The sequence below is a fragment of the Ursus arctos genome, unplaced genomic scaffold, assembly GCF_023065955.2.
Source record: "Ursus arctos isolate Adak ecotype North America unplaced genomic scaffold, UrsArc2.0 scaffold_21, whole genome shotgun sequence".
Lineage (NCBI taxonomy): Eukaryota > Metazoa > Chordata > Mammalia > Carnivora > Ursidae > Ursus > Ursus arctos.
The window spans coordinates 31,633,480-31,660,909 of NW_026622886.1; the positions used below are offsets into that span (position 1 = coordinate 31,633,480).

General features: G+C 36.5%; 1 protein-coding gene across 1 annotated transcript in view; it reads right to left on the reverse strand.

Annotated features, from left to right (window-relative positions):
* SYT1 (synaptotagmin 1) overlaps positions 1–27,430 on the reverse strand; it is a 525,260-nt gene that overhangs the window by 139,729 nt on the left and 358,101 nt on the right. Inside the window, exons 4-7 of the mRNA XM_026499974.4 lie at positions 15,516–15,700; positions 9,567–9,689; positions 5,661–5,828; positions 2,277–2,444 (exon numbers count right to left, since the gene is read on the reverse strand). Coding sequence (XP_026355759.2) covers positions 2,277–2,444; positions 5,661–5,828; positions 9,567–9,689; positions 15,516–15,700 — 644 coding nt within the window. The remainder of the gene's footprint in view (positions 1–2,276; positions 2,445–5,660; positions 5,829–9,566; positions 9,690–15,515; positions 15,701–27,430) is intronic.

A 27,430-nucleotide genomic window follows, 5' to 3' on the forward strand; every position in this document is an offset into this window, starting at 1 on the left:
ATCTATACTAGGCACTTTATACTCTATCCTGCTTAATCTGTAACACAAGGGGTAGATAATGGCAAACTACTTTCTAGATCTTGAATTTTAGAAAGCTTAAGTGACATATCCAAGTTCTCTGAGCTGGTAAATGGAGTCGTTGGAATTGTACCTCAGGAGTGTTTGATTTTCCAGACAGGACCTTTTCCAGAAACCAGGGTTACTGACAATAAGCAAGGCAAAGATTGGCATGAGGGAGGAAAAGGAGACCACACTACATACCATGAAAGCAGGAGCAGTGTCTACCCATTTCACTGTGTTTAGTACCTACAAAGTTCTAGAAATGTAGCAATCTATAGTAACTATCCATATAATATTTTTGAATGAGTTGAGCTACAAAAGTCTTAGGGAGAGAAGACATGGACGAAGAAAGAAGAGAAAGAAGAGGGCAAGTAAAGGGGTGAGAAGAAAAATGTGATTCTTTTTGGGCAGTCTATGTACTCTTAGATTCTAGAGTCAAGCCTATCAGCTTACTGTCCAGTCTCAAACTCTGCCCATATTCAAAGAATTTTTGAAAGAGGAAAACTGCTTGATGGCTTTACCTTTTCTTTCTTCTTTAAAACATTTTCTTAACTCAGGCAAAAATATTTGCCAACTTTTCAGGAACCCAGGTAAGTGTGATCTCGGAATACCATACTGCTTGATAGTTATCAGGTGAAGGTGAGGAGTACGAACTCTGGACAGGTAGCCATTGTGAAGCATGAGTGGGTCATATTTTGATACTCAACCAACAAGCTAACTGCTAATCTGTCAACTAATAAATATTTGTTATAATAATAATAAATGTTATGGTCCCACTTTGCACTCCAACTGCAAGGAATTTATATAGTAAAACATTTCAACAAAATATAAAAATTCAATGAAACAGCGCATTATTTGGCTCAATAATTAGAAACATTATGATCAAGTGATTCTTTTCAAACAGATGTTGGATTTTATATTGATACTAGTTCACTCGAAGAACTACTTATAAAAATAACAAAATTTAAAAACTCAATATTATCCTTGAGTGGTTTTTGAATACTATCCACAGTGGGGCGAAATTGATTTCAGTATCCACGAACCTAATTTCAACTAACATATTTGGTTAAGTTATATATCTTTCTTTCCAAAAGGAAAGCAGAGCTCAACCCAAATACCTTTTATTCCTTTTTTTACAGCCACATAATAATTTTAGAGCACTAATAAGATTCGATTTCAGTACAGCAATCAACAAACCTGTTCTAAAACCTCACTTAGTTCCATTGGTCACAGAAAATCTTAGTTTGAGAGAACTCTCAGGCTTTGGGCTTGGTTGAATTTCTCTGAGGGCTTGGGCCTCTCTGTGATCTCCCTGGTGGCCTCAAAGTGGTCACACTTTTCACAATCCTAGGGATCCTGAATAAAGAAGGCGGTTGACAATCCCTTGGGTGATTTTTAAGCCCAAGGGATTGTCAGGACCCCAAAAATAAATGCTGGAAAAGGAGTTGTTTTAGGAATTCAAAGAAGCTAGAGTTGTTTGCCTTCCTGATGTTGGCTTGTTGAGACAATTGCACAGAAAAACGCTAGGCAGGCATAGCATAATCAAATAGAATTGATGATTATGTAGTTTAAATGCACTAAGGATATTGAACTTCCCTTTTTAAATCACAGAAAAATCCTGGGCTGAACTATTAGAACTAGGGAGAAAACGATGTGAAGAGTACCATAAAAATGTGAGTCATTTAAAAAATGGATTTAATATCAGCTTTTGTGAATTATATTTGATGTTCCACCCGTCATGCTCTGATATCTACAGGAGAAACAATGAGCAGTCTGTGATACGAAGACATAATCAAGGGAAAAGTGCTATTTTATTTCTCTTTAATAGCTACATTACCTATGTAGAAAACACAAAATGATTGTGGAAAAATACAAAGAATAAGATGATTTTTCACTGTCCTTTTAAAGAAGTAGACGTGTGCGTGTCTGGCATTTTGTAAGCTTTTTAGAGGCAGATAGTGGGCGTGTGTGTGTGTCCAGGGAATTATGTATAGACACGGCACACAGATCTTTCTCTTTTCTTTCAAATAAGACCCAGAAGACCTGTATACTTTTTAATGAGGTTATGCAATCAGTCCCTTAACCCTATTTTGCCAGCTGTCAGCAGCTGGAGGCCCACATCATCCTTTGTAGAGAGTGTCTCTCAATAGGTTATTATGAGAGGAGCAACTGGCGAGTACAGCTTGTCATATTAGAAATGCTAATATTTTCCTTACCTCTTCCTTCTCGGCACTTTGCAGATCACGCCACTCCTCAGTTACGTGACCGAAATCCACTGTGTTCATGGGGACTTTAAATTCCCCAATGATGTCATGCTTAGAGAAACGATCAAAATCATACACGGCCATCACCAGGGTCTTGCCACCCAATTCTGAGTAGGGCACCTAAATAAGAAGAGATGAGGACAAAAATCCGGTCACAAAAATGCTTAAAACGGGTGACTTGGTTGTAGTGTTAAATTTTAATACTCAGTTGGATAAACAAAATGGGGATAATCATGCTCTTTAAAAAATTAATTCATTTGAATGACTGCTTGAGGCTTAAATTGAGAGAAAACAGAGACTTCGCCATAGTCATCTTATCGCTTTATCCTCAAGTTATAGGAGCTATTAGTGTTATTGATAGCGAGTCTTACTAGTAGTCATGCTATAAACACTTCAAGCTTTAGCTGTGTTGGCACACAGTAGGCACTTAAATATTTATTGTTTGAGAGATTAGAATGATCAGGTGGGAATTTGTTTGATAGAATAAACCAAGCTGATTGCACTTGACTGTGTAAGTTTTACTTGTAGAATATTTAGTTATTGTTATGATCAGTTATATTGTCAGGGTATAGCTTATTTGGGGTAGAAAACTTGTTTCAAAAGTTCTGTTAACTCTTTCCAGCCATTTGGATGCCACCGTTGAATGGAACAGTGATTTATGAAAAGATATACTAGGAATCAGGAAGGATTGAAATGAAATTCACAAGTTGCCTCACCTACTCCCTAAAATAATTTACTGATTGACAAGAGCTGACTAGAAAATTGATGTTTTGAATATCAGAGATGCATTATAATACAGATCTTGAAGTTCATTCTTAGGTTTGTCACTTTTTAGGATGAGCCGTGGCAAAAGGCCAAGAACTGATGAATTCTCCAGCTGTTCAGATAGATCTGGGACAGATGCTATGGGTTGGCATTTTTTTTTAGTGACATCTTTAATATTCAGGGAAAGTAGTGCGATCTAAGTAAGCTATACTTCAGTAACTGGGTAGAAATGCCTAATTAAGAAGTTGTTTAGACTTGTATGGAAGTTTTGATCAGTTTTTACCAGTGCAAATGGTTGTCTTTGGTCCATCTAACATACTCTGTATATTAAGGGAAGGGGAAGGAAACGTATTTGGCCATATATGTGTAAGAAATTTTAGTTTTTTGGGAGTTTTTTGTCACTTATTTGTCATCTATTTGGAATCTGATTAAAATACTTTGATTAAAAAGTAGGAACAATACTTTTTCCATTGCAGAAGAAAAAAATAAACCCTTCCCAACAGCTGAATTTCAGAGAAGGAGATGAATTTTAGAGTAAGGATAAACTCTTAGCAATTTCATCTTATTTCTGAAATCACTCTGGATTTTATTTGTTTGTTTATTTGTTTGTTTGTTTGTTTGTGGTGATTCTACTGAAATAACATTAGTCAAAACCCAGGCCTGGGTTTCCCCACTTTCCAGCTGATGGGCCTGGGGCAAGTGAATCAACTTCACTTTTCATCTACCAAATAGTGATAATAATAGGGCCACTTCGCAGGGCTGTTTGAGGCTGAACGAACACATGTGAGGCATTTAGCACAGGGCTACACAGTAGGCACTTCTATATTTGTTATTTGAATGAGTGGGAGTTTGTTTTGAGGAAAAGAAGCAGCACATAGGTTGGGGATGTCAAGTTCATGTCAAGTGGATTTGAACTCAGTTTTAAAGCCTATCTTCTTTAATGTTCTTCTGTTCTATCATCTTGCCTATTGGCATTTCAAGATGCATAATCTACAACATCGACTGGTGATATTAACCAATTTTCTAGAAACATCAGCATGGTTCTTAAGTGTATCAAAATATACTACATGTTGGATTGATTTATGGTTTGATCAACATTCTTGAAATAAAATGGAACCTGATAAAATTTGATAGGCAATTTAAAAATTTCAATAATTAAACTTCATGAGGACACAGAGATTGCTTATCAAATTTTAGCAATACATTTTTTTTTATTCACATATCAGTAACTCAAAACAGAAAGCCCCCCCTCACCCCAGTAGTTCAACTTTTAAGAATCTGCTTACTAAATCATGGTTAGAAACTGCTGACCTAAATTAAGATTGAAACATAGTCAAATAGGATGACTGTGATTACCATTTCCAATATTTTATTAGTTTTATTTTCATTTTGTTTTGTGGTGTATTGGGCATAGTGATTAGTTCTTCATAAGCTGAGTAGTTCCAGAATGTTTTTATTGCTACTCTAAATGACCTCTCTGGGCGTAGAAAAGTAGTTTTTTAGAGACAATTACTGATAAGATGTTGGGGGTTTTTTGTCTTAAAACCTCAAATTTCAGAGTGAATAGACACTGCTCTTTTACGAAATTGGAAACAGGGCTCGAGAAAATGACTCATGCCCTCGGTTTCATCCATTTATTTCATACATAGTATTTGCCAACATGAGGCACATGCTGTCGCGAAGGCTGGCTGATAGATGACTGATTCTGAATCTGCCTGCTGGCATATTCACAGAGCTTTCATTTTTTAGAAATATATTATTTTAAGTAATGCATTTAAAAATTTTTTTCACATATTAAAGATAGCTACCAAAGTGTGGTTTTTATGCATGACTTCGAGACAAGAGCTATGGAACTTGTGTATGCAGAGATGCCCAAGGCCTGCAGAGCATGTTTTCCTGTCCAGTTATTATGCTATGGCCAAAATCTCTCTTGGTTATTGTTTGTCAACTGCGGTGTCTCAAAGGATGAAGAACACTAGGGAAGAGATGACAGTTGAGGGAAAATGCTAGAAATGCAGAAAAACAAGGGATTTCTATTCTTTTTATTGATAGCTTAAGTATGCTTTCTGTGTGCTCGGATTGCCCCCCCTGTACACAGAATTTTGCAGTCAGAGTAAAACCAATTTGTACCATTTAAACAGTGGAACACAGCTTACTCTGTTCTGTGATTGTGATTTATTTTCAGGAACTTTGAGACTTAGAACAATTTCATTCTTGCTTTGGCTTTATTTTAGAGAGGGGGACATGTTCAAGTCTATTGGCTCACCAATAGTGACCTCCCTTTTCAGATGTGGAGGACAGTCCCGTCAACTTCCAGGCTATATTCTGTTCTGAAATGGCTGAGTTAAACTTCATGAGGACACAGAGAGTGGGACACAGCCTACTCTGACCACATCTAAATGCAGTGTAGAATCCTCACTGGACTGAAGTTAAGAATTTTAAATATTCTGAATAGACTCATCTGTGAGCCTCTGAACAAGGGGCTACATGTACATCTATGTATGTGTCACAATGAGATGGGTCTTAAAAACCATAGAGGAAAAGTTATTAGTAAGTACAAAAAAACGGTACCTTGAAAGTAAATTGCTCATTGAAGACAGGATTAAGGGTCTTTCGGTGGACTTTTGTCTCAAATTTCTTCTTTTTATCGGGCAGCAGAAACACTTTCACATAGGGATCAGATGTGCCCCCCATGTCTAAGGCGGGCAGCTCGGCAGCCTGGATAATTCCTACCAGCAGCTGAAACGAGAGACAGAGCACAGCAAACACAAGCATTGGTGGACATTTTGGAAAAGATTGACTTGTTCACGATGTTGCATATTGTGATCTCTCTCTCTCTCTCTTACTCTTTGCTTTTAATAAACTATTTCTCTTATCAATCTAAACACAGAAGGCAAATGAAGCAAGCCATATAGACTTCAGAAACCCAATTATGACAGATGCAGACTCTAGGAAGCCTGGTTTTAAGCACAAAAGAGGCTTTTAAAAGGTTGCTGATTACAGTTAAATATGGAATTCATATTTGCAAAAGGGTTGCAATCAAATAACTTTCCAGTTGCTAAAAGCCCTTGTGCATTATTTTTCTTTCCAGGGCGTGATTTGTAAGTGGAAATAAATTGTTAAACAATAACAACTCTGTGATTATAAAGTAGGAAATTTTTATTCTGAGCTCAAAGCTTCAGACCAGCAAAATAGAAATTTCTTAGAAATTGGGTAGCATTTTGAGATAAAAATAAGATGTGCAAGTTTCTATCATATTTGACCTTTATTTGTATGCTGCCTACTTTTTGTTTTAACTTACAGTAAAATTGTTATTTATTCTGAAATTAAATCTAGGACATGGAGTCAAAGAAGTATAATTTTGGCTTCACATAAATGAATGTAAAATTACAGATACGGTTTTTAATGATAAGTGACTGAATTTTTTTTTTTTTCAAATGCAGAGATTTCTCATCTGTTTTCTCAGTGATACGTTCCTGTCTTACAAGTGAATGTGAGTGTAGGCTGGCATTGTTACTGTTTATGTGAAGAAAATAAAAGGTCTGAGTGGACTCTTCCAGTTGCTCTGTCCTCAGACTTTTTCTATCAACAGACTGGTTTAGATTCACATGGGAAACAAAAGTAGACTCTCTTCAAGGTCATTCAAGATATACATTTGTCAGTAAATGTGGTTACATTATAGCTCTTCATATCAGGCCTAAAAACTTGAGTCTGTGCCTTTTTAGCCAGATTGAGTGGAAATGCAATTCACTTCCTTAAAAAAAAAAAAAAGTCACATTTATTTTCTGTAAAACTGACCCACCATATTTGTAAGAGCACTTTGGCTAGTTGGCTCAGTTTTTAACCAGGACCAATACTCTGAATGACGGTTGTTTCCATCTTAATGCTCAAAATATTAGTGACATCATCATACAACAGTAGCAATAAGAGCGCTGGATTGTAGGTATACAAAATACAGATTGTCAAAGAATAGCTAAAATAGACATTAGATTATAAAGACATGGTTAGTAAAGCAGTTTGTCTCTTGGTTTGCCAAGTTGGTATTTGGAATTTGCCTTTAGATAGCAATGTGAATAAGCAGGATTCTATTCTCTCCTTCTCACTTTTTGAAACGAATGTTCTTTGGGGCAGGGAATGTACTAGTGCTATAACCTAAGCTTCTTAAACCTAGACAACTTATATTTTAAAGATTTTTGGATATTTATTGATAAGGGGCGAAATTACTTCTAACCCCCCCACCTCCCCTGCTGCTTGAGAGATAAGTATCACATCTCCCTCTGCCACGAAAGCTGCTCATTTAGAGTACGTTAGGGTTGACTTTTAGTTTTGGTAAGCAAACATGTATATTTGATTACAGCTTGATATATAAAATTCCTCAGACTTCCTCTTTTCATGACTCATAGGAATCATTTTATAAATCAGATTAGCTGAGAACATTTGGAAAAATCGATGTATAGTAATTAAAAAACATTTCATTGGGTAGAATCTTCTAGATCCTCAGGATGAAATACCTTTTTAAAAATATCATGTTTGCTAGAAGGGGAACAGTAAAAACACTCATATTTTAGTAAAAAAAAAATCAGTGCTATTTTCTTAAAGATGCTTTATAAAATGATACTTAAAATGCTCAAGCTAATTTAGAAGTTTCAAAATTATGACTAAGCAGGATGAGATACTACTAGATTCCTATTGGATAATATGAAAGTAGAGTATATTAGTAAAAAAAATACTGAATACATATGTAAAGTCACGTTAAATTTCTGGAAAAAAAATGTTACATGTTAATGTTGGCCTTCATCTTCATCAGAATATGTAAATATTAGGAGGTTTTGCTCTCAACCAACTCCTGATTGTCAAATTTTGGTAGCTGGGATAGAAATGATCTCAAGTGCCCTATTTAACTATAAATGGTATATTTATAAATGCATATAAATCCATACCTATAAACGTGTACCTGTAACTAAAATGCAGCCTTCTATAATGTATTATGAAACAACGCTGATCAAATAAATTTTTTTAGTATGATAGATCATATCAATACATTCTTCATGAGGAACCCTCTGGAAATTCAGGAAGTGAAGACATTATTTATATTGTTGATTTCTAAATAATACCAGAATTCTTGCAACTCCACTGAACTCTCAACAGCTACTGACTTTGGACTTTGGTTGTCAAAGCTGAGCATTGGTGTTTGTTTTATGTATTGTTTATTCCTCATCCAACTGGAAATAACTAATGCAAGTCACATTAGTAGTAAATGTATTAACATGTATATCACTTCTTCCTCATGCAGAAAGATATGTGAAACAAACAGAGTTAAAACTCCCTTTGTCAGACAAGGACAATGTCCTAAAGATTCTTGAGAGCCTGATCTCTAATTCAGCTGATTCCACTAATTCTTTTTTTTTTTTTTTAAGATTTTATCTATTTATTTTAGAGAGAGAGACGGCATGCTCCTGAGTGTGAGTTGGGGGAGGGGCAGAGGCAGGAGAGAGAATCCTCAAGCAGACTCCTGCACCGAGCCCCATGCTGGCGGATCCCAGCACTCTAAGATCATGACCTGAGCCAAAATCAAGAGTCAGACACTCAAATGAATGAGCCACCACTCAGGCGTCCCTCTACTAATTCTTACCTAGCTTTTTCATTTAACAAATCAGAAGGTAAAGGGGCATGGTCGATTTTTGTGGGTCCTAGAAGTTTTTTGTTTGTTTTGTTTTTAATGTAGAGATTTTTAACATTTTTCTTTGAGCTACCTCTATAATGCATTTAGTAAAAGGTAGCGAATATTATCGTTCATCTAGGTGGCACTTCACAACTTTTTGAGAAATTGAAGCAGGAGTGATTGTTTTGTTGCTGCCTTCAGTTCCTTAACGCCTTTTGGGCAGCAGTCATAGGCACTAGGAATCAAGTTGCTGGTCTTTCTCCTTTCCTAGAACGGTTAGCTCTAACTCATCGGTGCTAGGAATTTTACCTAGTATTATATTACATAAGGCATTCCTGCCTTTGAAATTCATGGAAGGCAGTCAGTTTTTCACCTTTGATTCCTTATCAAACAGTTAGGTTTTGTTTTCAAGCTTTAGTTTACCTCAACAGTTCCTCACCCAGTTGGGATCGAATTCCATGAATTCCAAGGGAGATCTTAGCAGCTCAGGCTGATGGGCTGGTGGGAACAGAGACTGTGGTTGGGAGCTGTCAGAATCAGCCCGACTACTTGCAAGTTCATTTGTATTCTGCCTGCCTGCTGTAAGTGCCATAAGTAGATGTAATCGGTTGAATACTGTGAATTCTAATTACCAGAAGTTAAATTAGCAAGTAGGGGACTGCCTGTACTTAGAAATGATTTCATCAATAGCTTTGATAATTGCATTTTCCCCTCTCAGCAAACGAAATGTTTTAAGAAGTATCTTGCTTCAATTTCTACTTGGTAATTTCAGAAAACGTAATGGATTTAGAAGTCATTTTCCACCCCCTTCACACCTGGTTATTCTGGAAATCGTAATCCAGTGAATATTGAAGTTTCCCCAGTTTCTCCTCTTCTTTGGGTTCTTCTTTTTCTTCCCCATCAGTCAATCCAGTTTCAGCATCATCGTCCTTTAGAGCCTAGGAGTAGGGAAATCAATTATATGTGAAATCAGGTGAATTCGTTGAAACCCGTATCAACCTGGGCCTGTGGTTATACTTCCAAGCTGTTAGAAGCAAGCACTAAGATGCTGGAAATCCATTGGTCTGACACACATTCACATTTGCTGCTTATATATTTTTTAAAATTCCACTTGTGCACGGAATTTTCTTCCCCAATCAGCAAGCAACATGGAAGCGATGGAAAAGCCCCTCCAAATACGGCAAGCGAAAAATGTAAAGTTGTTGCAGAGAAAATGTCGACTTGGTATCATGTTGGCTTTGGTAAAACTGCTTCTTTCAGAAGTATGATAAACATGCTATTAACCAGGCCAGGTTTCACATTCATGTAGGTTAAAGGGATCTAAGCTCAGCATCATGTAAAACATCATTGTTACATGCGGTGGAGAACTTATATGAAATGCGTGGCCTTTTCTTGCCTTGTTTCCTATGAGAAAGATAGCTGAGGAAGTGATTCTCAAAGAATTTTAATTTCCTATGTTTCACATATACATTTATAATGGTTATGGAGAAGTGGAAAAAACATGCCACCAGCAAATGCATGTTTAGAGGAAAATCTACCCCACTTCCAGTTGACGTTTACCATTTTATTTTTATAACAGCTCCACAGAAAGCTAGGCTGAATTAAATTGATTTATGGGTCTATTTGAGATCAAAAAAATTAGTTACGTTTGAAATTTTGTCAAACTGAAATCAACATTAATGTTTATTTCGCATCAATCAACAAAAATCATAGTTCTGAACTCTCAACTCAGTTTGGACCAACTGAATATTCTTTATAATCTAAAACTGAAGTGTAATGTAAAATGAGATACTAGAAAGCTCATTATTTCACAAAATACATTCAAATGCTCCTCTCTTTTGAAAATAAAAATAATGTATTTTCCCATTAAGTACAACAACTTTGTTGAAGAAAAATCAAAAGTTATAAAGATGTATAAATATTAGGTAAACTTTGTTTCTAGGGATATGCATTCTTATTGGTTAAGAGAATTAGGAAAATAATTTAAAATGTTATATGTAGTTATTCAAAATTAAAAATGATACAATTACGTTTCCCTGACCACTAGTGAGGTGAAAAAATTTGAAAATCTCTATAGTAACAAATTGTATTTATTCGTCTGGGAACTGCTGGTATATATCCTTTGCTAAGTTTACTATTGTTTTGTTTGGTTCTTATTGATTTCTAGAGACTCTTTGTATTTTAGTGGTCTCAACTTTTCTGTTATATATATTGCAGATCTTCTTCCCTAGTTTCTGGTTATGGCATTTTCGTTGCCTTTCGCATGCACGCACGTGTGTGTGTGTGTGTGTGTGTGTGTAATCTCACAGAAGTCAAGATAAGGCAGAGTGGTAGACTGCTTTATATCTGTGACAAACTAAAGGAATTCTAACTCTTGTCAGCAGGTTAAATCTGAGAATTCTTGTCAAAGTCAAATGCAGGAGTATGTGGTCTTTCTTCTCTGCTGTGAGAAAGCTTTACTGTTCATTCGTTCATTTACACAGAGATTCTCTGTGATGCTTCAAAATGGCACTGAAATTGACAAGATTTTCCAGTTTGGCTCTACTCCACTAACTCCAATTTGATTCTAAAAAATACCCCTGAGACTTGGTGACATTGTATCAATAGAACTCATTTGGGTGGGAAGAGCATACAAACAGAGTTGAGCTGTAGTTGGAGGTGCCTCCCTTTCTGTGCTTCTTGAAAATTTTCAGGAGCCTACAATGAGTTTGGAAAATTAAAAATTACCATTATTACATCTGTGTAGGAAAGTTTATACTGAAATGTTTTCCTGAATATTAAAATATTGGTTTCCTGATAACCAAAGGCAGGAAAGAACTTAATTACTTAAAATTTAATCTTTTAACTTGGGCGGTGGCAGGGAGTGGGGATAGGTCATTACAGGGAACCTGCTAGTAAAGTGACCAGAAAAGACAACTGAGTTTAATTAGAGGAGCCGAGGCAGTGAAATCACATTGCCCTTTCAAAACCTTAGCTGCCTGTTACTCGTTAACACTCTCACAGATATGCTTAGAAAATTGCAGCTTAGGTAAATTGCCTTCTTGTAAGATTTTAAGTTTTTAAAAATAATAGCAAGCTATTTAGTACATATTTCTGTCTGAAAAATCTACACGTTACTTTATCATAATTATAAAAAAATTCATGGGGTTAAAATACTTTTTTCAAAAGTCTCTTTCAGAACTGACAATTTACATATCATGTTTCAGCCCACTGCAATTTGAAATAGCTGAGATATTAAATCTTCTTTCTAAGTGGTTTTTGCCCCAGTAAAAGGTGCAGGACCATCTCTGCAATTATTCTGTATGAAATAGGGCTAAATTTTTGATAATTTCTCAGTGCCACTGTTCATCAACGAAGTGATTAAGTCTATTCTTGTCCTGAAGGCTGAACTTAAGCAGGACGTCTTCTGTACCATCACATTAAATTCAGACCTATTAAATCAGTAGCTATTATAATATCTCAAGAGCAATACCCCTCTACCCACCCCCACCCCCCAACAAAATGCAGAGGAAAAAGCTTGTAAACCCAGCGGTTTTGATGGTTTGCTAAATTGCGGTAGTAAAAGCCGTGTGTTGGGAACATCAGATCTTGTTTTAAACTTCACAGGTTTAGTGTACATGCTTCTGGCTTGCTTCGACATTCAAAAGGTGCGTAATTTACAACCATCCGAAGGAGAAGTTACTCTAAGTGAATTGTTCAGATTTAGATTTGATAAGGCACACTTACAAAAGGTAGCACAAGGGACCGAATTTTCATTCTGTGCCCATCAATTAAAAACTTGAGCTTTCTAATACTGTTCTATTTAATCAGGTGGTAGTATTTATAATGAGAACACTTTATCTTAAAAAAAAAAAAAAATCAATTTAGTTCAGCCTCTTGATGTGTGTCAGAATGATACACCCTGAGCTGTGGAACCCCAGCTGCCAGGCCATTTAATGTATCCGAGCGTTGACGAGGGGTTTCTAAAGAGCAGAGCAAACCTACCGCAAGGGACAGTCCAGAACAGTCATGAGACATAACACAGATAAGGAGGACATAGAAGGAAGAAATAAAAATTAAAATATCCACACACATTAGTGAAAGCCATGGAGAAATGACCTTTCCAGACCTGACTTTACAAATTAATACTGTCCCTCTGCATTTGCAGTGTTCTCAAGCTTTCAGGAATTAAAAACAAAACCAAAAACCTTTATATATAAATCTTATGCTGTATAAATATACTGTTACTAGTCAGTTTGTTGTCATTATGGAATTTTTAAAATTCTCTGTTATAAAATTTTAACAGAGACAGGTAGCCATGAACATTGGAATCTGAATTTCTGTCCATGCTTACGTAGATTGAAATGGTAAAAACTTCCTGGTTGCCCTGGAGCCTATGTATCTTAAGAAATCATGTCTAAAATGCCTCTTACATCTGTCGTGTTTTTAAACGAGAGGCATGGATTATATTTGTTTTCCTCACGTTCACATCAATACGCTGTTTAAAATATTCTGAAAATGTGATTACTTAAGAATTTTACTGAATTTTAAAACTTATGCTGTTTTGAAGTTGTATGATTGAATGGTCACCATGTGACATACATCCTAAAACTGCACATTCTGTTTTGCTTCTTCATCCTTCCTCTTCATAAAACAATAGAACCCATTGTTGGCTACTGTTGCTGCCTTAAAAAGTAGCATAAGCTATCTGTTATATAACTGTTTACCGATAAGGCCTATTTTTGAAATGAAATTATATTTCATTTTGTACATTTAATTGTTCATAAACTAAAATAAGATCTATAAAATTCTACATAGACAAATAATCTACTTAAAATAATGAGATCTTTTTGAGTGGTTGAAATCCTAAATTCTTTGTCGTAATAGTAGATTACTGTAAACTATCACTGACTTCCTACTAATATTTCCTTATTTGACTTATTTTCTCTTCCCCTTGCATCCAAAGGAATAGATGATCATTGAAAAATTAACCACCATCAATTCTCTGTAGGTAGTATTTTGAGATCTTGGTCATTTATCCAGGTCATTACAGGGGTAATAAACACCACTACTATATTATAAATTACAATCTTACATCATACAGGACAAATTCCACAAAGAAGAAAACAAATTTCTTTTGCTAGAAAAAATACTGTAGTTATAATTTAACATTATTTAGTGCTTTTAATTGTTAATTCTTAGATATGGGGGAAATCATATTTGCATTATATTATAGTTACGAAAATGATAGGGCTGTATTTTCAAACGGTTGCATAGATATAGCTGAAATTAACATACAAATTATTCAGTCCCCGTCCATCTAGCACATTGTTTCTACGCTCACTCTCCCAATAAACCATTTAAAGAAATCTCTATCAAGTTCTGCTTGTTACTGAAAGTGTTGAAATAAAGCAAGACATGTTTTCAAATTGTAGTTTTTATGTAACAAATTAACTGAAGAGAAAAAGCCTTTTAAGACCTCTGTGGTCAAATGTGGGTACAGAAACTTCTGTGGCTGTGATTAGAAACTCAGAAAAATGAAAACCTTGTTGTTCTGAGCTCAGGACAAATCTCTGAGTGTGAGTGCAGGCACTGCAAACATTCTATAACTGAAACCAAACAAAAGTTCAGTGAGTGCAGAAGAGTCTTTGTGAAGTTCTTGTCAATAGATGTTACAGTACCTTTGAGAAAAAGTGTTTAAATTTCAAGCTGGGGCGTGGGGTTGGTGCCCTGAGTGGGCAGTTAACTAAGAAACTTTGCAAACGTGCTAAAAATGCCCTCCTTGACTAAACTGTTCTTACGGAGATTCACCCGTGCAAGAGTTCAGTTAATAGTAATTTATACTATAAGAAGAATTTAAAAAGCTGTCAATATATGTTGTTATTTGGGAATAAATAGAATTTTTGAATTATATGAAAGGAAACAGATAACTGAAGGCATTCTTTCTATGAAAAAGCTCTACATTTACGTTAATATGAATTAGATGTTCTTTAAAGATATCCAGTATGAAAATGATTCAAAAAATAATGAAGAGGCATTTAATTATAACTATTAATAGTAAACTTTATTTTGAACCAAATCATCCAGTTAATTTAAGAAAAATAGACGATGTAAAGAACATCCAAATAGCTTCCTGAGGCTCTGGAAGATAACTCAGCCGGATGGATTCCATAACCTGTGTTGTGGTCTCATGGTCCCTAAGTAACGAAACAGGAATTTTGCCTTAAAATTATGCCCTGTTCTTTAGGACTGGCTTTTAATTCTCTCCCTTTTAACTCACTGTTTAACTCACTATTCCTGAGCGCTAATTATCGAGGTGGATGTATCTAAAGGAATGGTAATTTTCATCCAGTGTGATAAACGGCCATACGTCTGAGTGATTTAACAGTGATATGAATGTGAGAAAGGCACCCTGCCCAAGAGGGAAAGCATTCAGATACTCTCGATTCTGTTTCTCTAACTCTAAATGCAATTAAGACTGGCCGAACAGATGTAATCCAAATACCCAGGCATCATTCCAGTCTGCTGGGCCTGTCAAGATGGCCCTGCCAGTCGTCGATGCCCTCTTCTGGGTCAGATGCTTAGGAGCCTGGAAAACCCTACCAAATGTTTTCATTGCACTTTGGGACGTTGAGTAATGACTAAAAGGATTGCAAAGCATTTTTGACAACAGTGACATCTGTCCAGAAGTTGTTTGCTTCTATACTTATCTGGTATAAGATAATAAACCATTTATTAGCTTTTAATAAAATCATCAAAGAAGTAATACGGAATGAAGACATTACCTGATCTTTCATGGTCTTCCCTAAGTCTTTCACATCTTTCATGTTAATGGCATTCTTCCCTCCCTTCTCTTTTCCCTTCTTCTTGTTTTTCTTTTTGAACAAACATTTCTTACAGATACAAAAGCAGCAGGTCAGGACTAAAAGGACAGCAACTATGGCTATGGCGATTAAGGCCCACGGTGGCACTGAAAGAAAAAAAGATGTAAAAGACATTAGTAATAAACATTGCATGGGCAAAACCTTTCAACCTTTGGATTACAAAGCTATTCACTGGTTAGTTCGTATTTATTGAGCGCTCCAGGTGCTCAACAGGACAACTGTTCTGTGTCATGTGACCTAGGTTTCCTCTGCCTGGATCGTGGTTTCTGTTTCTACTTCACCCTTCCACACATGGCAAATATGCCTTCCTCCAAGCTAGATTTCCATTCATCCATTCCTTCCTTCAGCCAGAGCACAACTGCGGAGTTTGGCCTTAGAATTGAAATCCTGGCTCTACCATGTATTAGCTGTGTGGCCTTGGGCAAGTCATCTAACCCCTCCGCCTCAGTATCCTCATCTCTACAGTGGAGGTAAATTGGCAGCTATCATAGACTTTTTGAAGATTAAAATAAGATGCATTTCCTGGTACATGGTAAAAACTTAATAAATATTAGCTGCTACTACCCATCTATTAAATACTAGAGGTTCTTTTTTTTTTTTTTTTGTTAAGATTTTATTTATTTATTCGACAGAGAGAGAGACAGCCAGCGAGAGAGGGAACCCAAGCAGCGGGAGTGGGAGAGGAAGAAGCAGGCTCATAGTGGAGGAGCCTGATGTGGGGCTCGATCCCATAACGCCGGGATCACGCCCTGAGCCGAAGGCAGACGCTTAACTGCTGTGCCACCCAGGCACCCCAAATACTAGAGGTTCTATTAGTATGTTTTGGGTATAATGGGAGGGGCAGACATCAGTCGAATAACCAGAGAAGACAAAGAGCATAATGATAATAGTGGTGAGGAAGCAGTACTTGGTGCTCTGAAAGTCACCCACTCTAAAAGTAGGACATTTACCTGTCCCAGGTCTGCAGAGGCAGGGCAAGGTTATGCTCAGAGGCTCTGAAACCAGGCTTTGATTCAGGCTTGGCCACTTTCAGGCTGTGTGACTCTGGCTAGATTGCTTAACTGTTTTTTTTTTTTTTTTTTTTTTAAGATTTTATTTATTTGACAGAGAGACAGCCAGTGAGAGAGGGAACACAGCAGGGGGAGTGGGAGAGGAAGAAACAGGCTCCCAGCAGACCAGGGAGCCTGATGTGGGGCTCGATCCCAGGACCCTGGGATCACGCCCTGAGCCGAAGGCAGACGCTTAACGACTGAGCCACCCAGGCGCCCCAAGATTGCTTAACTGTTCTGAGTTAGTTTCCTTCTCTATGAAGTGAAGATAATAGTAGTACGTATTTTGTCTCTTTTGAAAATTAAAGCAGTTACTATACTAAAAAGTTTAGAATGGCATGCAGCACATAGGAGGAACTCAATGTTAGCTATTTATTTTCAAGGCATACAGCTAAGTATTATGGGTAACGTGGAACACTCAGTCTATGTGGGGACATAAAACATGTACCCTAATAAATACAAACTAAAAAAACACAGAAGTTCAGTGGCTATGCTAGGAGAAATTGAGAGGAAGAGGTGATTTTTTGATAAAAAGAGAGGCTTCAGATTTATAGGCTCTGTTTAAAAAAATAAAGCATATACAAAAAAACATAAAAATATTTTTCTATTACGGTTGTCCATCTACTAAAAGTTATTCTATTTTCTTATTTGGCATATCCTCTACCATGTGCTTATATTATAAAAAAGCTGTTGTAGAAATATTTAAGATTTCACATTGCCTGGAAAGGAATTATTCAACTGTTGAGATTGATCAGGAGAAGTAATTAGATTTGCTTGCTGTAATTAAGAAAAGACACTGGACATTGAAATGGTAAGAATAAGTACTATTTTCTTCTAGCTACGTAAACACCATTAGTACCGATGATTGCTGAACACAAGTCAGGAATACTTTGATAAAGTAGAAGCACTTAAAAGTTAACATCTCTTCAAAACAGACAACCCACTTTTTGGTCCTTCTGCCTTTAGCTTTACAGTGTTGAACCCTTACTATGCATATTATTCTAGCATGGGATTGGCTAATAAATGTGAGCCTAAGGACATATAAAAGCACAACTTCTGAAATTGTGTTTTCAGCCAAAGAAATATTAGAAAGTAATATATAAGCCCACACCAAACACCATGTTTTCTTATGTTCTCTAACCTCACTAAACATATTTTTAAAAGTGTAAATTAAACTTACGTAACCAATGATATCATTCATAACACCCCATTTGAAACCTTCTACCTCTTTTGATCTAGTTAAAACCCTGCCATGCATGAATGAAAGAGTCTGTGTATTCATTGCAGGCCAGACAGTATTAATAATGACCCTTCATTTTGAACCTCGTAAATTATTCTTCTAGTAGGACTTCTGTGATAGTCTCTCAGAGAGCTACATAAAAGTCTCTTAAATTACACAGGACAAGACAGAGATCATTTGACAACTTCACAAAAAGAAAATAGACAGTGAAAGCACAGGAACGTTATTTAATCACAAGGAGTTAAAGACATAGGGACATAGGATTACAGGAGGAAATCTTAAATAGTGCACTTGAAGGTAAATTATAACCACTGAGAAAATTTTATTTTGTGATTTTTATTTCTTAAAGTGCTGCCATATTCTAGGTTTGATCTCCTGAATAGCTTAATTTGTAACTTTGAATATTCTGTATCAAATATATGAAACTCACAAATATTTCCCCACAATCTACTGGCACTTTCAGATAGAATTAAAAAACCTTAAGGTTATCATTTTGCGTACTCCTACCTTTGAAAGCCTGACTGAATAGGTATTGGGAATCTAAACTACCTTTTTTTTTAAATTTTTTTTTTAAGATTTTATTTATTTGACAGAGACAGCCAGCGAGAGAGGGAACACAAGCAGGGGGAGTGGGAGAGGAAGAAGCAGGCTCATAGTGGAGGAGCCTGATGTGGGGCTCGATCTGAGAACGCCGGGATCACGCCCTGAGCCAAAGGCAGACGCTTAACGACTGCGCCACCCAGGCGCCCCTAAACTACCATTTTTAATTAAATTGAGTTATTTGAATTGAATTCTCATCTTAAATTCTATGGAGATCAACCAAATACTTAGAATTTGGCAAGTTTGGTAAGAAACACCATCTATAGTATTATTCATTAGTAATATTTATAGAAATGTTTTAATATGAGTGAGAAAATCTCAGATATTTTCTTTTAGGCTAAAAATTGATGAAAGACCTACTTAATATGGGCTAGCAGCTGCTACAGTTTTACATACATTATCTCATTTAATATTTATAGCAGTTTTGTTCATTATCCCTTCACTTTTATAAAGGAAACACTGTATACAGAGGAAAAACCATAGATCCAATAGTTTGAGAAATTCAAATATATCTTTACATTATTAGATAAAAAAATGTGTTTTAAATGTACACAAAGGAAAAAATCTTTAGCTTTGAAATCTTTTTAATAAAACATTGTATATTAAAAAAACAGTAAAAACAAATAACAGCAGAAGATGCTACCAAGAGTGAGTTCCATAATATAAAGTATAGCTTCAATAAAGAATGGGCTCATCAAAATATTGCTATTGGAGGAAAGCTATTAGCTTATTGTTACTGCCACCCAGCTATCATTAAATGGAATTTTATAACAAGAATTTTAACATTTAACTTAAAGACCTTTCAGCAGAAAATAATAGATTAGTATAAAAGCTTTCCATTAAAAATGTTATTTTCATTTTCCAGTTAATGAATTAATCTCACATTGTTTAACCCAAAGGTAAACTGATGCATAAGAATTAAGTCAATGTCAGTTCTAAACTGACTGATGTTTTGATGTTTTAACTTACTTTGCAGTGGGCAGAACTGGGATTCCTCCAAAATGTTCTCATGCTATCCCCTGGGACCTGTGAATGTTACCTACACAGCAGAATGGACTTTGCAAATGTGAGTTAGGATCTTGAGGCAGGGAGGTTATCCTGGGTTACAACCAGCTAGATCCGAAGCAATTACTAGAGTCCTTATCAGTGAGAAAGGCAGGCAGGAGTTTCAGAATCAGAGATTTGAAGATTCTATGCTGCTGATTTTGAAGATGGAGGAAGGAACCACGAACCAAGGAATATAGGTGCCTCTAGAAGCTGGAAAAGGCAAGGAAATGGATTCTCCCCTACAGTTTTAAGAAGGAATCAGTTCATATAGCCATTATGGAAAAGAGTATGGAGGTTCCTCAAAAAATTAGAAGTGGAACTGCCATATAATCTAGCAATCTCATTCTAGGTATATATCCGAAGGAAACAAAAAAAAAAAATTACTATTTTGCTGTGGTGTATTGACCCCTATATTCACTGCAGTATTATTCATGATAGCCAAGATAAAGAAACAACCTAAGTGTCCATGAATGGATGAAGGGATAAAGAAAATGTAGTGTATACATGCAATTGGAATATTATTCAACCATAAAGAAATCCCACCATTTGTGACAACGGATGACTCTTGAGGGCATTATGTCAAGTGAAGTTAAGTCTGTGATAGAAGACATACAGACAGGTCCTGTATGACCACATCTAAATGAGAAGCCTATAAAAGTGGAGAACATATGGAAACAAAGAGTAGATTGGTGGTTACCAGGGGCTGGGGAGTGGGATCATTGGGAAGACATTGGTCAAAGGGTACAAACTTTTAATTATAAGATGAATAAATTCTGGGGATCTAATGTACAGCATGGTGACTACAGCTAACAAGACTGTTGTATATGTAGATGAAATTTGCTAAGAGAGAAGATCTTGAACGTTCTTACTGCACACACACAAAAGCATGTGGGGTGAAGGCTGTGTTAACTAGCGCAATTGTAATTATTTCATAATTAATATATCAAATCATTACAATGTACACCTTAAATTTAGACAATATTATTAATTATATCTCAAAGTTGGGGATTAAAAAAGGAATCAACTCTTCTGACAATTTGAGTTTAACTTAGTGAAACCTGTTTTGGACTTCCGACCTCCAGAACAAGAAAATAATAAATTTGTGTAGTTTTACATTTGTGATAATTCATCATAGCAGCAATAGAAAATTCAAGAGATAGAAAGCAGACCTCAAGATTTGTGATATGCTGCATATAGATGATTCTACAACTGGAATATTAGTGTGGGTTATTTCTATATTTTCTATGTTCTTTTTGTTCACCACCTTGACCTATCTCATCTGCAGCTGTTCTCATGACACTAACATTGTACCAAGGCTCCCTCAAAGATAACCGATGGTTTTCCTGTGGCCAAACATAAACAGTGTTGTCCGTAGTATGAGAAAATCTTGATCATACATTCCTTTTTGAAATTTCCTTCTGCTGTTTTTTTCTGCTGCCCTTACCAGCACCGTCTTGTACGAGTCTGACATTTTTCCTCTTTCCTTTCCCGTTCCCAGTTCTTTAAATGGAGTTGTCATTCAGTTCTTAGCCTCTTGTGCATTTTCACATTCGCTCACTGTTGAGCACCTTCTTTCCCATGCCTTAAACTTTTACATCAGTTATCCGTTCTGTTCCCTCTTACATACGCTGGAACTGTATCTCCCACTGCTTATAGAATGTTTCCTACGAATCCGTCATCTCAAACCAGTTCACCAAATCGGCTCTATGGCTCCTCTTAGTGCTTCAATGATTGCATGCTTGTTTTATCTTGAAACCACGTGGAAAATTTTCTCTCAAGCCTGATTGAGTGGAAAGTCATGCCATTTCTTCTTCCATATGTTTTGTGCTTCCATCTATTTCCACTTGTAAGGTGTGGGCCAGAGGTTACCTCCCATGTGACTGAGTCACTCATTCTTTGCTCAGTTCTATCCCTATGTCTTCCTCAAACATAGTTCTTCTTTCTTTAAATGCTACTCTTCTTTTTCTTTAGTCATTTAAATATTATTTCTCAAGGCTCAGTGAAAGTTTCTGTGTTGAGAGATTTCTAAATAAAAATACTGTGTACTTTTGCTAAGATTTCCCCTCCCACCCAGTAAGAAATATTGACCATGTGGTAGAATACATTGGGTCATTGAGGCGCGTATACAAAGATGTATTATTGAAAAATCCAAATCTATAAAATATATCAAAGGCATTTTAATACAACCCCTTTCTACACATGAAATTCTACACTTCTTAAAAACTCAAAATTCAGCTCTTTATAGATTATTCCTGAACTGAAGTACTGGTATTCAATGAAAACACACAAAAAAATTGGGAACCATTTAGAAGTGAATTTGCATTAGCATGTCTTCTTTTGGGGGAGAAAAATCAACTGTTACCCCTTATCAAGAGAGGCCATTCTTTCATGAGGAGTTGGCATAAGTTAAGCAGTTAAAAAAATTAAGTATTTAAACACCTACTTATTGAACATCTATTTTCCTGGCATTTTTTACGGGGCTGTAATACAGTGCCCAGCAGGGTTTGTATAATCATGAAGCTTACTACTTACCTCGTACATTTAAAAACTTGGTGCTATTTACTTTTTTAAAAGTAAAGTTCTTAAATTTTCCAAACCTCAGTAATTAGAGGATAATATGGTGTTTTCAGAGAGAATCTCCATGGCTTCATGTGCTCTCGTGTACAAATTTAGTGCTCTAAGGGGGACGTTTATTGATGAAAGCGACTACTAAATATTCTTTTTACAATAAAAATGTTATCCTCAGCTTGAAAAATATCATTTTTTTTTTCTCCAAGGGGCTTTGGCACTAAGCAAATTTGTCAACATTATTGACTTAAGAGGTCCTCATAAACTTTTTTTTTAAAAGTAGGCACTTCAAATTTCCTTCTCTTTAATATCACTGAGGACAAGGTTTTGTGGAGGGTACATTTATGAAAAGGAAGAGCTTACTGAAGAGTAGCCCTGGGTGTCCTGTTTATGCCCCCAAATCCAAAGTCTGCTCATTGGGCAGATGAGTCCTACAGAATGAACAGTTGGGGAGAGAAACTTTATAAAACTTGCACAAGGTGTCCAACGGCCAAGAAGAGCCCAGTTCTAGATCTCCTATTCTAAGCTTTCACTTCTAAATAGACTCCCCCCGCCCCCATTCTCTAAAATGCCTAACTCAGTCCTACCAGCTTAGTGCTCAGTAAACGTGAAGTGACTTGAAAGAAACACGCCGCCATGTTCTTGGGCTCAGGCACACGTAGAGTGGGATGGTCTCTGAGGTACAGCACTGTCTCCTGTAAGTTTCCCTTCGTTCTGACGCTCAGTCGCATTTCCTCAGCTCCAGCTCTCTGCTGCCACATCCCCGTGTGTTAGCTTTTGTAGTCTCCTAGGCTGGCAACCTTCTGGTGGATTCGTTCATTGGGTTTAGATACAATCTAGGGCAAAACTCACTGTTTTTTATTTCTGCCTCGATTTCACTTTCAAGGGCAGCTCTGCATTATCTGGCAGGTTCCATTCCCATTCAGCATATTAAGAAACAACCTAAAATCCATATCTCTTTCACAAGATGGGCTGTATTTTCCTCTTTGAGAAATAGAAGCTCACACATTTACATCAGTCCTAGGTATTTCAGCCAAGAGCTTAGGGATGATCTAGGTAATACCGTTGCTATGGCCACTCCAAAAATTCAGCAATAACTTCAAGCCTTTTTTACCTTTGCCATGTCTCTGTTTTGTCCTGAGTGCCTCATCGCTGCACTAACGTCTGTATAATTCATCTTATGAAGAACTTACGTATGTCTTCAATCTTAGGTTTACTGCAGCTATTTTACCAACTTCCAGGTTTACCCCAAACAATCTGTCTTTCTAGATCATCCGGCATTGATGCAAGGTGCAGAATAGAATGTGAAAATAGTTTTACTGTTAAATGGTAAGAAAAAGAACCTATTTCAAAGCTTTACTTTTAGACTGTTTATGAATGATTTTAAACACACAAGGATAATTTTTCAAGAATTGGCAAAAAGCCATATAAGCCTTGTAGTTTAAGGCTTTTTCTAAATTGCAAAATGCAAATAGAAATAAAGCACTGGAAATATGTGGATTAATATACTCATTAACCACCTCCGGAGACAGCACATTAAATGTGAGATTTGAAACACTGTTTGAAGTCACACAGAATATGGCTTAAGAATAAACCAACCAGTCAAAGGTCAGAATGAAGAGTTTCTCATTATAGACTGAAACAGCTTCAAAGACTATGCATTCTTCGCTCCTGGGTATTAAACAAACTTTTTCTTCAGTCTTGAGGATAGAGTTCGAAGCCTCTGTTGAATTATATGCCTCTTTTAAAATATGACAAAAATATATAGTGTCTTGATGGGAAAATACATGTGTGTGTGCACACAGAGCGTGTGCTATGTATTTAAATTTCTATACAATTGGGAATGTATGGCACCCTTGTGAAGGTTACAGTTCCTGGTCTAAAAGATTGTTGGATTCCAAATTAAAAACTCCTTTCCCACAAGCATCAGGGTAAAATTCACCAAGATGAGGGAATTTAAAACAAACAAAAAACTTAATCCTTCATTTGGTCATTTGACCTTTTATTTTCTTGGCCATCTGCTATGTGCTTATACTGTGCTGGGGATGGTGGGGGAACAGAGAAGGCGGGTCCTTCTCTCTAGGACCTTGCAAAGACTACCTTCCAGGAAAAAAAAACCACCCCAAAACTAGGAGATAGACAGTACAGGATTAAACACAAAATTCAGCAGAGTAGGTGAGCTCCATAGGCGGCAAATTAGGGACGAGTAAGGTAATGGGTCCTAGAGTTCAATCAAAGCTCCAAGCAAGAGGTTGAGTCTTTGAGGTGACCTCCAAAACCTTGCTTGCTACGTAGTGAAAATAGCATTTTGGGAACTCCAGTTCTTTTCCTCCCTTTCTTCCTTCCTGACTCCCTCCCCTCTTACCTGTAGTCTACCTGCGTGTCTCCCTCCTCTCTCTCCTTCCTTAATCCTTCTCTTTCCTTTGGTTTTTAGATTCCTTTAACTTCTCTCGTAGTGACTACCTTGTTAAACAAAGCTCTCAGTAAAACACTTACAAAAGAGTCTATATGAGATTTTTTTTTTTTGTCACACTAAATGGAAAGACAATTCCTTATAGTAAACACATGTAGCCTTCCCTAAATAGCCTTCAGAATTACCCTCTTAACACATTCTCCTCTTACATAGTTCTGTTCGGCTTTTCAATATGTGCTCCTGACAAAAAGCAAACTGGAAGATATGTCTGTGTGAATAGGTTATAAAAATGATCCAAGCCGTTGGGTAAAGTTAGCTACTCATTAAGGCAGATGGATTGTATGAGCAGTAATAGAGAGGTGCATTCATTCATTCACTCATTCACTCTTCCAAGTGTCTGTTTAACACACTAATGCTCAGGACATTGAAAGAATAATGAACAAGTTGGAAATAATTTACTTAAACAGCTTAAAGTCCAGCTGGGCAGATGTGATTATTATACGTGAAGCGAATTGTGAGCAACACCGGACAGTATGTTAAATGCCAAATTAAATGGGGTCTTTGGCTTGACTCTGATTCCGTTATGTAGTCGCAGCAATCTTACTCATCAAATGAACACTTATTTAGAATTATTTTTAAAAACCTTAAAACTTAATAAAATGGGAAATCTACCCTTTAAAAAAAACTGTTAATACATTTAAAAAGCTTCAGGAAAATACGGTCCTTTGAAAAGCACAAAATCATTTAAACAACTGTTAGTATATTTAAAAAACTTCAGTAAAATATGTTGCTTTGAAAAGCACGAAATCACAACCTGTACGCTGAGAAATTTTTAACAGAACGCCTATCTGTCGATCTGATTTTGGTAGGTATTGTCTATGGAACAAATTCACAGCCCCTGCTGAATAACTTAGTAAGGTTATTGATGTTTCTTGTTGAATGCCATGATTCGTCTTGATAACAAAAGTTTGTTGACTGAAGGCCATTTTATCTGCACAGGCATTAATCAAATAATTAATTTTATAAAATGTCTCTAATAATAGTCTGCTTTCCACGATAAGGCAAAGTCATCCGTATCTTTGCAATATTGGAATGTCTGAAATTTGACATGGAAAATGATGTTGGGTCTTCAGGCAGAGATAAGCCCCCGCAGGACTTCCCGAGGATTTAGATAAGGCTGCAGTCAGCCCGGGAGCTTGCCCTGTGCAGGCTCCAGGGAGAAGTGCATTGGTAAACAGGAACGGATGCCAGGTGAGTTGGCAGAAGCGAAGGCAATTCACGGGCTAATCAGTCCGGAAGCCTTTGGAAGTTTGTAACAGTTTTCAATCATGCTGTGGACAACACAATTTCGTGGTTAAAGGGAAATCCATTTATCCCAACAAATTTGTAGCATGTCTCTCTTGAGTTCTGATTTCCAAGTTCAAAACTGAAAAAGAGTACGTCTCAGGTTTTTCTTCCCCTAGCGGAAGCTAACGTTATTCTTTTGTATGGAAAGTCTTCACAATAAGCATCTTTTGGATTCTGATTCAATTGGTATTTGGTTTTCTTTTGATGCTTTGAATCTGGTTAACCTTGTCTTGAATCTGTTTTCTGTCTTTGGCAGAAATGTCCAAGTAAAAAAAAAAATTGATTCCAAGACCTGAATATGGTACCTGGTGGCAACTTTTGGATATTTCAATATTTGAGTCTCTACTTGTTTCTTTTCATAACATGATTTCATAATCATAACATGATTAAATCCAATTACAGTAAAAGAACATCAGCTACACGGGCACATAGATTCCCTGCTTCTCGATGCTAGTGTACAACTTCAGCCAGCAGTTAGAAGAAACAAAGAAAAATGCCGCCTAGCCTTATTACCTCCTGTTTTGGAAGGATTTTTTCCCCCGTACTTCCTGTTCATTATTCTAGGGGAAAGTCACAACGTTTTTAGAATTCCCTGTAACTTGGAGCAATTTGATTGTACTGACAGAACTGTGTGGTTGCTATGCATGAGCGAGGAAGAGCAGGGTGTTTGAGTCTTTCCAGTCATGAAAAGGAAGAGTCAGCCTCATTAATTTCATTACTATACAAAGTGACAGGTAGACAACAGTGAAAACAAAGCCCCTTGCTTGTCTAGCTATCCACAGGACATTTTTCCTTGATTATCCAATGGATTCCTGCTGCTACAGACCAAACTTACTAATTTTCCTCTCCAACTGCTGTTTTCTCTGTTTCTCTCAGTGTATTTTTCTCCCTGGCAATTTGTAGCATTTCTTCTTTTTGTTTCCTGGTTCTTGGATTTGAATTTTCATCTTTATTTTTCTACAACTCCCGTGATTCTTGATTTATTTTCTGTTCTTGCATTTGAAGGGACTGCCCTATGCATGCATTTATATATAATATATAATATATAATATATAATATATAATATATAATATATAATATATATATGCTTCTCTCTCTCTCTCTCTCTCCTCTCTCTCTCTATATATAGTGGCTTTTTTTGTTTCTTTTTTCTTTTATATCTTTTAAATCTTAACCCCCTTCTTTTACAGTTTATACTTCAAGCACTGCAGCTATGAGCATATGACCTCAGGGCCCTGTGTGAATCATGCTCATTTTTGTAAATTTGCCCAGATCTTCACTGAGAATGTATTATTTTCTTGATTCTCTTTTCCTTGTCAGACTTAGTGATTTCCTCCCTTAAAAGACTCCTGGTACACTTCCTCCAAAGGTCTGCCTGAGTAATACCATACCCGAGCACTTTATATTGTCTCTCATCCACATTTACTTATGCTTTCTCACTTGTATTATCATATATTGATCCTTATTTTCTAGTAGCTTTGTAATTTGCCTCTTCAACATGGGGGTGCTACTTGAAGAGGGACAACATTACCTTCCTTTCCTTGGCCTTCCA